Raw genomic sequence first — 14,954 nt, forward strand, 5'->3', positions numbered from 1 at the left:
ATTTTTTCATTTCACTACCTTCCTTCCTGTTTTTAATGTCACAGGGCATGCATATCTTTTAAAAACTAAAAGGGAATTAATTCTAATTTTGTTTTGAAAGGCATTCTTTTTCTTTTAGAATTTCACAACCCCATTTGGAATACTTAGAGATACCCTAGGGTGTTGTAGAGGATTAGAAACAGCTGTCACAGATCCAAAGTTCTACTTTGCCAACATGCAATCTTTTTCTTTTCCAGCCAGTCTAGTATTGCTTTCCTGAAATGCTCACATTCTCCATTTTATCTCACTCTTAATTAGCATATGTTTTGTTTCTCATTTAAGATGCAATAAAATGTTCTTCCAGTACTCATTTCTCTGTATTCCTGGGCTTTCCTGGGCAATGTATATGCCACTTATGAATGTTTTCCTAGTTAAGCTTGTATCATGTTGTACTTTTTTTTATTACCTCTATTTAAATCATTCACCTGAGCTCTTCATGCTAACTGTTGAAAGATAAAACTTATTACATGACTAGCGTTCCAGACTTTTAAGCCAGAATTACTCAGAGTGAAGATAAATTTATCAAAGGTTAAAAATTATTATAGGATGTGCTGAGAATTACCCTAAAATACTGGGGAAATTTTTTAAGCATGTAAACTCTAATATTAGTCCAAACATTCATTTGAAGGGACACTTGAGAAACTTATTCAGATGAAAAGGACAAAATATTGCTTAACCATTTTGTTGAGCTCTGAAAGGGTCAATGGGGTCATAACTGAGTGAGAAAATGGGGTGTTTGGAGAATCCATGCTGGGTGACAATGTGAGCATAGCTGTAGGGCCAGGGTCTTATATGCATTGAAAAATATGAGAAGATTTATACTAGCCAAAGACAAATGAGAGATTTTGAGAAGTAACAGATAATAATGACCTACTCAATTCTACTCAATACACTGTAATGATGTATATGGAAAAAGAATCTAAAAAGAGTGTACATATCTATATGCATAATTGATTCACTTTGCTGTATACTTGAAACTAACACAACATTGTAAACCAACTATACTTAAATAAAAAAAAATTTTTTTAAAGAGAGTATTCATATGTAGCAAGATAATGAAGGGATTTGAGTTCCTAGTTCCTGTAAGGAACCAGGAAGAGAGTCTCAAAATATGAAGTTTGTGGTGCTGTTTTCAGAATAGATTTATTTGTGTGCTTTTTTCTCTCTCAGGAGCTTTAAAAGTTTAGCTCTAGAGCATAGTATGAGTTGGAATTTTGGAGAAAGTAGGTTAGATAAATGCCAATTAACTTAAAAAGTTACATGATGTTGATGTATTTATTGACATGAATTATTAGCAAAAGGGAGAAAGACTGGAGTTATGAAAATGCTGGGCAGAGGAAGCAATAACATTTCCACTTTTGTTAGTAATTCTGTTTACAGCCTTCTTTTTTCTCATTTGGGGCAGCCATCCTTCCCACTTCCCAAGGGGAGGAATAACATGGTACATCTGTGAGCAAAGGTGATGATGTTGTGACTCTTGGCTCTTAGCCCAACAAGAGTGCAGCCAAAGTACATAAAGATTCCTAATCGCTTCTAACAAGGTGTTGGAAACAGGCCAGCTGTTTTCTTGATTTATCATGAGACATGATAACCTTACAAGGTAGCAGAATATGTGCTTGATTTAGATTTGTTCCATTCCACTGAGCAAGATGGATAACGGTAGAGTTCATCTAGGCATATGACTAAGATGGGGAAAATTGGCTTGGCCAAAATCTGTGTTATACATGTGAGATTATCTATCTATCTATATCACCTTATCAAAATCTTGTGAAATTAGGACGAAACATTAGCAGTTAGCATCAATTTGAACATTACAGTATGGGGATTAGCTACTCTGTACTCAAATTGAGTCATGACAAAATTCTCAGCAAAAATGAGAGCATGGAAGCATACATTATTATATGTAAAATAGATAGCCATTGGGAATTTGCTGTATGACTCAGGGAACTCAAACTGGGGCTCTGTAATGACCTAGAGGGGTGGGATGGGAACGGAGGTGGGAGGGCAGTTCAAGAGGGAGGGGACATAGGTATACCTATGGTTGATTCATGTTGATATTTGGCAGAAACCAACACAATACTGTAAAGCAATTTTCCTTCAATTAAAACTAAATTAAAAAAGAAAAAAAACTGAGAGCAGAAAATCCAGCCTAGTGAGAACCTAAGATGCGGTTTTGAGCCTGCACTTGACCAGCTGAGTGACAGAGGTGTGGCCATCCTTCACTTGTGCAGTAAGAGAACTGGATGCGGTGAGCTGGGGATGAGCCTTCCTCAGACTTTTGGATAAGCCACTCAGTGTCTCTGGGTTTCAATTTTGCTGCAAATGTAGGAATAGCAATCAGAGAACCAAGAAATTATAGAAATTTTATCAAATTTTGGTGAAGTGCAAAGTACTATACACATGCCTGAATATAGTAGTACCAGCTTCTGAAGTAAGAGTGGTTCCCACAGCCTGGTCTCCAAGATGGGGCTGTTTTTATTTCTTCAAAGGCCTGGTGGAAGGCTTCTGTGTGGCTATATTGAGGTGGCCCAGGATGATTTTTGAGTGGAGTAATGTAAATTTAGTGTGATGGATTCAGGAAATCCATGGTATTTAGAGTGCTGACTGGTATACATACGAGTCTTTGATTAATGAGAAATGGACTGTGAGTTATTAGGTAAGTAAATACAGTCTTCCCAATAGGTAAAGTATTTAAAAAATGTAAAATCCCAATAAAGTAATGAAAGAAAATAATTGAGGTCCACAATCTCTTATCTAAAACTCTCAGAGTCCAGACATACTTTGGAAATCAGAAAAATCTTTGGATTTTGGAATTGTACTAGGATGCCTAGACCATGTATTAAGTAACCTCTTCAGTGGGGTCTTGATCAGCACCCTTTAATTAAGCACATTTAATTATAGGATTAAAATTTCTACAATTAGAATCTAGAAAAATAGTACAGATGAACTTATTTGCAAAGCAGAAGCAGAGACACAGATGTGGAAAACAAACATATGGTTGCCAAGAGGGAAAGGGAGGGTGTGATGAATTGGGAGATTGGAATTGATGTATACACACTACTATATATAAAATAGGTTACTAATGAGAACCTACTGTATAGCACAAGGAACTCTACTGAATGCTCTGAGGTGACCTATGTGGCGAGGGAATCTAAAAAGAGTGGGTATGTTTGTGTATAACTGATTCACATTGTGGTACAGCAGAAACTAATGCATGGTTGTAAAACAACAATGTTTGTTTTACATCACACTGACTGTACAGTGAGATTAAAGAAGGACTATGTGGGTTCATAACAGTTCAGATTGAGTTTTGTTGCCAAATTCATTTGACATGAACTTACAAAAACCTAACAAAGCCTTTCTTTGGATTTCTAAACTGTGGCTAAAGGGTGTTGGATGGACCTGATTAAGTAACCAATTATTGACCAATTACCGTGTGTGAGCTTTAAGATAGTGCCATTTGCACTAACCTTTGTCAGCAATCTGTCCAAGTAGACATCATTATCCATTATCTATAATTTACAAATCAGGAAACAAGACAAGCACAGGTTAGTGATCAGCCAGAGGCACCATGGTCAGTATGTGGCAGAAGTGGTTTGAACCCAGCTTCTTCTGGCCCCAAAGACAAAAAACAGTGCTGTTTCCTTACTGTTTGGTCAAGACTTTTGGATAGTATGACTGTCTGTCCCTGTTGCTTCATAGTTAAAAATAATAATAATACTGCCTTGAAAATACAGGGTTTCTCTCCTTACTCTGCAGTCTCTCTAGGGAAGTTCATCCAGTGATCATTTATAAACTAATGACAATCAGATGCATCTGGGCCCCCTTTCTGAGCATCACTCTTAGTCACCTTACAGTTGGACATTTCCATGTAGTTGTCTCACTGACCCAGCAATCTCCAAACAGAACTAATCATCTTTTCTCTCTACCCTGCTCCTTTTAGAAAATTTATTCCACCATCTCAGTTGCTCCTAAACCAAAACTTATGCACCTCCCTCCCTTTCCAACTCTATTAATCACTAAGTCCTATGGGGTTATGGCTGGAGACCAGCACTGAGAGGGCTGGGGGTTTCAAAGTGTGGTAATTCAATTTACCAATAAGAAATTTCAGATCCTTTTTACCAGACAGTACTTGGTATTCTGGTGGTGGTGGTTTAGTCAGTCGTGTATGACTATTGCAGCCCCATGGACTGTAGCCCGCCAGGTTCCTCTGTCCATAGGATTCTCCAGGCAAGAATACTGGAGGGGGTTGCCATTTACTCTCCAGGGGATTCTTCCCAACCCAAGGATCGAACCCTGGTCTCCTGCGTTGCAGGCAGATTCTTTACCGACTGAGCCACCAGGGAAGCCTACTTTGTATTCTAGACTGCTTTATATGTTATTGTCTGTTTATTTTGGTCTCAAAATTACCTGTATTTTAGCTATTTAGGTGGATGCACTGTCATCCTTAGCAGCTAGATATCACGCTTTCCAGTAACAAGGCCTCTCGCCGCTAACCTTTGCTCCAAATTTGTCTTGGGATGCTAAAGAGGTAAAGTAACAGCCACCAATATTTTCATTCCCATCTCTAGGTAAAAGGCCAAACCTGAAGGTCCACATCAATACCACAAGTGACTCCATCCTCTTGAAGTTCCTGCGTCCAAGTCCTAATGTAAAACTGGAAGGTTTTCTCCTGGGATATGGCAGTAACTTATCACCAAACCAGTACTTCCCTCTTCCTGCCGAAGGGAAATATACTGAGGCCATAGTCGGTAAGATGTTTGGGTTTCAGGCATAGGAAGAAGAGGTAACAGGTAATGAGTGTTACATGATACATAAATCCTGAAGCATAATTTTTTTTCTATTTCCTCAGCTGAACCTAATGCCATAAGTATAAAACATCAAAATTCTTGTAACCCATAGCACAATTCTTTACATCAAAAAGTATGTAATACTGCAGAAATAATCATTGCCATTATACCTACAATTCCTGACCATATAACTAAGCTTGCATAGGGAAAAAATAGTTATTTTACTGGGCTTAAATCTCTGTAACATAGCTTGTTTATGTGGATTAATTTCCCTTCCTTCTGTGTCTTTACTCTCTTCTGGTAGAAAATATCAACTTCAGCTTTCTGGGTGTCTCTGCATGACAAGCTACCTTTAAAAAGAAAAGACAAAGCATTAATGTTACATTAAACTTTTTAGAGTATTTCAGACAAAAGATTAAAGCTTGTGTTTGTGTTATAAAATTTTACATCTTTAAAAATATTTTAATCACATTAAATGTAATTTGAGGATGTGAGCACTGTCAAGCCTTCTCCAGAAATATTATTTTCAAATAAAATATATTTTATTTGCAAAAATTTTAAAGGATAATTTTTTTTTTTAAAAAAAGGAATCCTCAACTTAGAATGCTGTCAAAGTCTTCCCGAACAGACTAAGATTAGGTTTGTATTTTGCTCTACTGCTACTGCTGCTGCTGCTGCTGCTAATTCGCTTCAGTTGTGTCCGACTCTGTGCGACCCCATAGACGGCAGCCCACCAGGCTCCCCTGTCCCTGGGATTCTCCAGGCAAGAACACTGGAGTGGGTTGTCATAAACTTTGAAGTTGAATCCTGTAACATGAACTACTATATACTAGATCTAATATTTGTGCATATATGCAGCAAAGTTAAAGATGAATCAATTTTGCCCTACAGCTCTTTCTCATAGAGAGGTTCTCATAGATAAGTCTCTCTTGTACTTTAAAATTAGGCAAAAGAGTAACATTATTAGTTATAAATGCGTAGGCTAAATTTTACACAAGATAAGCATGTTAAAAGCAAACACATCAGTTTGTTACCCCGCCCCCCCACCAAATTTGAGAATTAGGCACTTTGACAAATGTAAAAACATGAACCTTGATCATATAGTTCAGTTCAGTTCAGTCACTCAGTCGTGTCTGACTCTTTGCGACCCCATGAATTGCAGCACGCCAGGCCTCTCTGTCCATCACCAACTCCCGGAGTCTACCTAAACCCATGTCCATCAAGTCAGTGATGCCATCCAACCATCTCATTCGCTGTCGTCCCCTTCTCCTCCTGCCCCCAATCCTACCCAGCATTAGGGTCTTTTCCAATGAGTCAACTCTTCGCATGAGGTGGCCAAAGTATTATATAAACCATAAGGAATTTGAAAATTTGTAAATATTCCTTCAATGTATCCACTCTTTACTACTAATATAAAAAGTGCCTAGGAGCTATACCTGTACCCCTATACAAACAGAAACAGATATACTGTCCCTTTATTTACTGAGCATTACAACTAACATTTTATTTATGATAATTTTTATCTTTGATTATATAGATTGAAAATTTGGTTAATAATAAACATCCTTTCCTTAGGAGGCAGAAGGCATCCTATCTTAAAGTGACAGAAGTCAGATTGCTAATGAAAAATATATGTAGAAAACTATAAAGAAAATTTCTGGCACAAATATATCAAGCTTTTATTTATTCAGTAATGAGGGATGGTCAAGTGGAATAGGTACCCTTTTATTTGTTTCAACTCTTAAAACTTCTTATTATGAAAAAATTCAAACATATAAGAAGAAAGAAACCTATAATGACTCTTGTGTATAATCTTGCAACTTGAATATTGTCACTCTTTTGCTCATCTCTTTCCATGTATTCTTCATATTTCCTCCTATGGGTATTTTAAAGCATAGCTAGATATTATATTTGTATAGTCTTTAAGCACTTCAGTATGCATCTCTAACAGATAAAAATATTTTAATAATGTCTTACTTTTATCATATTATAACAATAATCCCATTATATTGTTTTATGCCTAGTCCCTATTTAAATTTCTCTGGTCAGTCTTTAAAAATGCCCTCTTTGAGCTGTTTCATTTTTGAATCAGGACCCTATATGGTCTACATGTTAGGTTTGACTGTTACCATATCATAAGTCTCTTTTATTGTATAACAGTCCTCTCTCCCTTCTCTCTTTAAATGTCATTGATTTGCTGGAGAAATTTGATTATATATTCTAGTCCACATTCTGTATTTACCTGGCTGCTTCCATGTATTTTTGAATTGGTTCCTCTATCCTGATATTTCCTGTGAAAGCTATTTTGATTTGGAGGCTATATTAGATTTGGGTTAAGCATTTTCAGGAAAGAATACTTTATAGGCAGTATTATTTCCTAACAACTCACAAAAGAGGTATATAATGGCTGGTGTCGTACTTAGTAATGTTAATACTGTTTGCTATGTTTAGGTGACCTCAACCTGACCCTGCCATTATAAAATTCATCATCAAATTTTCACTTCATGGTTTTTAGCATCTACTGATGGTCACTGCCCAGATCCATTATTTTATACGGAGGTTGTAAAATGGCAATTTTTACATTTTAGAAAGAATCTATCATTCCTTTTGCATTTTTAAACTGAAATTCTATATTAAAGAAGAATTTTCTTTTATTTACTTTTTCATTTTCCTTATACAGTGTTTAGGAAATACAGGATAAATTCTCATTGCAATAAATTGATGCTTGGAAATCTGCAGTGGTAACCAATGATATTGTTGTCTATTTTATAATCAGTAAGAATGCATTGGTTATTTTTATTGATTTTTAAGATATTTAATGATTTTTAATCATTATATCACTTATCCATCCCTTACAATTATTCTCACTGCCATTTAAATATGGTTGACTGTTTAACCTTGGTTCACTATTAAACTGTGAACTTTTAAAGTCAAAGTTTATGTCTTTTTCTTTGGTTATTCATACTAGAATGACCTACATTGAGTAGACAGGCAATAAATATTTGTGGTGCTGAAATCTGAACAGAGTCAAGTCTGTGTCGAATATTTAGGCTGGAGGAGGCTATGAGAGACTGTCTAGTCTAGGCTCTTGTCATCAGGCTAGTATATAACTAAGCCATCCAGGTATATAAAACATCACTGTGTATCTTAAAGATCTTTAAGCACAGTGATTCCCAAACTTCTCCTGGAAGGCTATTCTAAGCAGCACAGTGATTCCCAAACTTCTCCTGCAAGGCTATTCTAAGCAGCAGTTTTAAAACTCTTAATTTATCCTTTAGATCTATATGTTCTTTTTGTTTATTTCCTTTCTCTTCTAGTATGCTGGTGGAAGATGAAAAACATTCTTCTTAGATATTTACTTTTCCATCTTTCTTTATGCCAAGGAATCTGTGTGCTTCTATTTTTATTACTTCGAAACAGACTTGCATTTCCAAATTAAATGATTTCTTAAATTGATTATCTGATTTCTTAAATTGATTATAGTCTTTTTTTTAATGATTATGGTTGTGTTAGTGGCTCATAAATGGCTAAGCATCTGCATATTAGTTTTGAACTGCCACTATAACAAATTACCACAAACTTGGGTGGCTTAAAACATCACAAATTAATTACCTTACATTTATGTAAGGTACATCTACCTGGGAGTAGTGATTTCTGATGTGAAGCACTGTTAGGAAACTCTTTAGAGATTTTTTTTTGTCTCTTTCTACAGATGGCAAATGAATTCTTTCCCAATCTAGTAGTAGTAGTGTAGTGTTAGTCATGTCCAACTCTTTGTGACCCCATGGATGTAACCTGCCAGGCTCCTCTGTCCATGGAATTCTCCAGGCAAGAATACTGGAGTGGGTTACCATTCCCTTCTCCAGGGGATCTTCTCAACCCAGGGATCGAACCTGGGTCTCCTGCATTACAAGCAGATTCTTGACCCTCTGAGTCACCAGGGAAGCCTTGTCCCACCCTAAGTTTTGCTAATTCCTCGAAGCCCTGCAATTGGCGGAAGAGGTTGCTGGCACCATCTGCCAAGTCAATGGTGGATTCATGCATTTTGTGGACAGTTAAGGAACATCTGGGCTTCCCAAGTGGCACTAGTGGTAAAGAACCCACTTGCCAAAGCAGGAGATGTAAGAGACTTGGGTTTGATCCCTGGGTTGGGAAGATCCCCTGGGGGAGGACATGGCACCCCACTCCAGTATTCTTGCCTGGAGAATCCCATGGACAGAGGAGCCTGGTGGGCTACAGTCCATGGGGTTGCAAAGAGTCAGACATGACTGAGCACGTGCACAGTTCTGTATGTGAGAAGCCCAATGTGGGTCTCTCTTGGCTAAAGTCAAGTTTGTGGCGAGGGCTGCATTCCCTTCTGGAGGCTCTGAAGGGAAAATCTGTTTCTGTTTTTGCAATTTCTAGAGGGGCCCACATTCCTTTTCTACCTTTAAATCTAAAAATATGATACAAATGAATATATAAACAAAACAGAAACAGACCCACAGATACAGAGAACAAACTAGTGGTTTGTTCCCTATTAGTGGTTACCAATAGGGAAAGGGAATGGGGAAGGGGCAAGGAATTAGGAGATACAAACTGCTATGTATAAAATAGAAAAACAACAATTATATATTATACAGCAAGGGAAGTATAACCATTATTTTATAATAACTTTTAATGGTGTATAACCTTTAAAAATACTGAATCACTGTGCTGTACACTTGAAACTAATATAATATTCTAAATCTACTACAATTTTAAAAATCCAGCAACATTGGGTCAAGCATTGCTCACACCACATTGCTCTGATCTCTTCGGCCTCCTTCCACTTTTAAGGATTCTTATGATTATATTGAGCCCACCTGGATAATCTAGGCTACTCTCCATATTTTAAATGGATCTACGTTCTTCATTGTACCTGCAACCCTAATTCTCCTTTATCATGTAACCTAAGATATTCACAGGTTCTGGAGAGGAGGATGTGAGCAATCCTGGAGAGCCATTCTTCTCCATGGCACAAACTGTATGCTTGAAATTTGTGTCTCTATTCCCTTTCTGCTACCAGTTTAGAGTATGATCATTCTCAATTCTGTTCATCTGTAAAACAGTAATGAAGTCTATTCTTCACAGATGTGCTGTGGGTGTGTTAGTAAATTCATGATCATAAAGAGATGAGTTGAAATCCCTTGGATGCAAGTTGCACGAGCAAAGAATTTTTATTTTTTTTGTGTTAGAAAAGCACCACTTACATCCCCTCTTCTTACTTTATTCTGTAAAAGGATAGTAGTATTTCTTCAGTTGCACCAAACTATACCCAAACATTGTAACTTACTTTTGTTTTCAAAACAAATATTACATGCCATTTTGTCTGCCCCATTCCACTTCTTGAAGTGTTTAAGATCCCACCACTGAAATGACAAAATGGTTGATTATTCAGAAATATTGAAGTTAATATTTAATGATATGTGGACTAAATAATCACCTTTAAGCATTTCTACCTTTATTTTAATATGTATCTAGTATTGACAGAGGTATTTTCAAAGTCATGTTCTGGTCTTGTATGTAAAACTTAAAAACATAAAAAATATTCCCTTTTGCTATTTATGAAATTTCTGTAAAGCTTTTACTTTTGTAGAATCTTCTAAGATTTTTGTAGACTAATTGGAGCAGAATAAAAAGGGGTATTTTCCCAGATGAATATTAATAACTATTACTGGCTTTGAGTCTTGCAATGATGTGATAAAACATGATTCTCATATAATAGCTCTGAGGTTCCCATATCCTTTTTTCCCACATCATCAATGCTCTCATTCTGGCTTGCATATCCAGTTTTCACTTTGTTACTTTTGTGTTCAGCTGTTGATAATCTTGCAAATGTCCAAAAATGTAAAAATGAGAATTTTTTGACGTTGAATCTTTATAGACTCATACTTTATGATGTTCTCTTGACCTCTGACAATACGTTAATCAGTGTCACCTGGCAAAGAAAAAGTTACATTCCATCAATCTTGTAGAGCAGGTTAAGGAGTTATTTTAGTATCCTTACTGCAAAAACTAAAAAGCTTAAATTGGAAAAAAAAAATCACATATTTATTACTACTAGGAATTCTGATTAAAGGATTTCTTTCAACTAGGTGTTAGGACTCCAAAGGGATTTGAGGGCAAATTTCTTAACCCCCCCATTCTCACAGCTGTTAATCCTTACATTAACTGCCCTAAAGAGAACGAGATTTTCATGCTCAGACTCACAGTCTTGCCTGTAGCCCCTCAGAGTGATTCCTGCGCCAGAGTGGATGCGCTGAGACGCTCTGCCTTGGAAGGAGCCTGCACCAAAATGCTAACATTTGCATTTAAGAAAAGATCCTCCTCTGCCTGAAGAGGCAGCATGATGTGGGGGAAGAAGAGGTATGTTTTCAGTGAGACAGACCTGGGTTCAAGCTCAACCCAGTTACTTACTATGGAGTAGTTCTGGGTAAGCCACTTAACTTGTCTCAGTCAGTTCATTTTTTTCATCTATAAAATACGTTATGAATACTTAAGAATTGTTGTGAAGATTATAAATTATTTAAGTAAGACTAACATAAAGAGGAGGTATGTTTTATAATTGTTTATAATTGTCGGTTGCTGTTATAACAAACTGAGTAGTCTTGGATAATTTACCTAACCTTTCTGAGTTTTGTGTAAGATCTCTGGGGTAGACTGCTTTAGCAGACTGTCAGTGACTTAAAAGAAGTAACCATACTCATCTGTTTAACTGCAGCTAAGTGTTTCCTTGGAAGGGATAAATCCCCAAACAGACTAAGAAATACAATAGGCAGCAAAATCTAAGACTCTGACACAGAACACTTGGAGCACACATGACTGTCTTCCATAGTCAGGTCATCTTTTAGTCATTACTGGGGGGGGGGGGGGTTCCTATTCAGTGACTTTGAGGAGAGTCTCCAGGTAACTCAATGGTTTCACAGCTGTGGCCTCTTAAGGAGAAGGTGAATCCTCACAAGATACAGTTGAAAGGATTTGGTATTCCAAGATTTCAACTTTATAATCTGTCTTACTCTAAGAAAGCAATTTTAAGCAGGAAAGTAGAAAGAATTTTGACCCGTCTTACTAAATATAGATCAAATTAAGAGCCTAACCCTGTTTCATTTACTTTAACTGATGGTAGTTTTATCTTAAGTTCAGGTCAAAATTTAATCATCAGTTCCTTATTTTGATATTTCTTTCTTGCTTTTGTTTAAATTTTTGAATAAAATTTATTTACAGTGGTTCAGATATGAATATCAACTATATGTTTATAAGTGTAAATTTATATTCCTATAGATATTAACATCCCTTACAAGTTTTACCCTTAATTTTTACATTTGTATAGAAAGCAAGAGCAAATGCACAATTTTCTGTCATCATTTCAACCCTTAGAACTTCAGTTGTTTTTTCTCTCTGTATAAAAATATTTACATGTGGTATATTCATTTTTATGGAAGTGGGATGAAATACAAAATAATAGAGATTGCTACTATTCATTATATGGAAGGATGAATACTACCTAATGACAAAAAAGAAGTGAATATTTATTGTGGAAAGTGCCACCAGAAAGTTGATGGTGGATTCACAGAAGAAAAATAGCTAGAGGTTGAAAATAACTGAAGGAACTATTTAAGGACTTAATTAAGCTGAACAATAGCTAGCGAAAGGAGCAAGGTAAACTAACAAGAGGAAAAGATACACTGTCTGTCATTGAAATCAGCTCAGTTCCTATCTTCTCTGGCAGAATCCTTACAGAATAAGCAAGAAACTTGAGCAGAGAGCATGGAATAGCAACAGCAGTGAATACAGGATAGTCCCAAAATGCAGATGAGGGATATGATAGCTGTGGAGGAGTAGGTAGTGGTATTAGTCTCCTTTTACACATAAGGCAACTTCACCTCTAAGAGTGTCAAGTAAACTTCCAAATACGTCAAAGCTGGTAAATAGCACCAGTGTTTGAACTCAGTCTGGTTTGAGAACCTGAGCTCTGAAGCACTGTAATTTTATCTGTTGTTCTACAGTGGAAAGTCTACATGAGCCCCTGATTTGTTTCTTCTATAATGCCCTTTATTTATTAGAATGTTCTTTAAACAGTAAGGGCATCCCTGGTGGCTCAGACAGTAAAGAATCTGCCTGCAATGCAGGAGATGGGGGGTTGATCCCTGAGGCAGGAAGATTCCCTGTAGAAGGAAATGGCAACCCACTCCGGTATTCTTGTCTGGAGAATTCCATGGACATGGAGAGGAACCTGGCAATCTACAGTGCATGCTGCCACAAAGAGTCGGACACGACTGAGCGACTTCACTTTCACTTTTCCCTTTCATGCACTGGAGAAGGAAATGGCAACCCACTCCAGTGTTCTTGCCTGGAGAATCCCAGGGACGGCGGAGCCTGGTGGGCTGCCGTCTATGGGGTCGCACAGAGTCGGACACGACTGAAGCGACTTAGCAGCAGCAGCAGCAGCAGCTAACACTGTAAACAGTAAGCAGAAAGGTCCTGTATCATGGAAGGAGCCATTAGACCCTTAAGGCTCATTAAGATTTAAATGAGTTAAAATCTGTGAAGTAGTTGCTATGTCCACAAAACTTGTTCTTTTCTACCCATTCCACCGCCACCATCACCATTTTTCTTTATTGTGAGTTATGCATCTGTGAAGCCCTACTGCCTCTACTCTCCACAAGGCCATAACTGCCCAAGGAAGTCAATATTTTTGTCTCTCTCTGTGAATATCCTAGAGGCTAAGCATTTTCTTTGACCGTCATTCTTAATAAACTGCTATTTGTTTTTATTCTTGGGAGTCTTGTCTATTCCCAGACTCTTACCAAATAGAAAATTCTGAAGAGGTAAGGACACTGGAAGCCTCAGATTGCTTTTTCACATCCAATGTGGTCATAATTTAGAAGCACAGTGAATGAATGAATGGGTGAGGGGAAAGGGAAAGACCCAGGAATCTGAAATAGCTGTGGGTCGCATTTAGATGGATTTTTCTCTTTTGTTTAAACTGTTTTCAAATGTCATCTAATTCTCATCTTTCTCTGGAAATGACTTTTACCATTGGGAAGTATTTGGCTTTAAATCGCCAAGATTAACCCAGATTTTTCATTAAAACAATAGGAATCTCAGAATCACTTGATTTTCCTCCAAGGTGCAAAATTTAGCAGAACTTGAGTAAGCTTCAAAGGGGAATTTTTTAAAGAGGTTGGCCTAGTGGGTACCAATTTCTTAATAAATTGTATGCCACCGCCAAAATAATTCACCATGAGTTCATACCAGAAAAGCCTTATTTGATAATAGATGCCCATTTCACCTGTTTTGATAAAGATAACATCTTTTCAAGGTTCTGTTTTTTCTATTGGATTCAGTGTTTCCATGGTCTTCCTGGCATCACCAAACCATAGATAAACTCTCTCCAAATTTATCTTTCCTTGGAAATAAAATAAAAGAAACTCAATATTCCAATATAAAGCACAATTTTTTTCCAGTGTATTGCATAATGCACTGAGACCAAAATCTAACTTTTACTTAGTTTATTCTTAATTATATCTAGAAGTGTCCTGCAAAATAGCTTATGGCCCTTTGGCATGAGTCAAAGATATGCACTGTCCCTGATTTATTGCAAAAGGCTTATTGATGAGAAGTGGATTTAATTAGAAAGACAGCTGCTAATAGGGTAAATTAGCAGGGTATCTGGAACTGATACAAGATAATATTTAGACTTCATAATTTTTCCTAAATTTCCATAGTTTCCATTATAATTTCCATCTCAAACCAAAGACTACCATCAAATCCTAATTTCCTAACTACTCCTGTTATTTCCTTAACATTTTACTTTCCCAGGACACAACACTCTCTGTCACATACCTGTCTTGTCTGAGGCGCTATGCTGTAAATACTAGGATTTAGTCACATTCAGGTCTAGGTTGTTCCATTTTCATTATTTTGCTTCTGTTTCCACTAGTCATATTTTAGCAGCAAACTAGTGAATTGCTCAAGGTGAGAGCTGACTCTCAGCATCCCCCCTGTACTCCACGATCAGGGTCAGTAGATCCGTGGGTGTAACAGCTGACTGTCTAGAGTCTGCTGGGAGTTTGCTGGGCAAGTCTCCCAGTCAACACAGTA

General features: G+C 37.0%; 1 protein-coding gene across 8 annotated transcripts in view; it reads left to right on the forward strand.

Annotated features, from left to right (window-relative positions):
- The window catches only part of ABI3BP (ABI family member 3 binding protein), a 286,699-nt gene that overhangs the window by 78,113 nt on the left and 193,632 nt on the right, over positions 1-14,954 (forward strand). For all 8 annotated transcript variants that reach the window (XM_081572441.1, XM_081572442.1, XM_081572443.1 and 5 more), the window contains exon 2: positions 4,611-4,790. In XM_081572441.1, coding sequence (XP_081428567.1) covers positions 4,611-4,790 — 180 coding nt within the window. The remainder of the gene's footprint in view (positions 1-4,610; positions 4,791-14,954) is intronic.

Source organism: Giraffa tippelskirchi, chromosome 2, assembly GCF_054371585.1.
Source record: "Giraffa tippelskirchi isolate mGirTip1 chromosome 2, T2T-mGirTip1v1.2.pri, whole genome shotgun sequence".
NCBI lineage: Eukaryota > Metazoa > Chordata > Mammalia > Artiodactyla > Giraffidae > Giraffa > Giraffa tippelskirchi.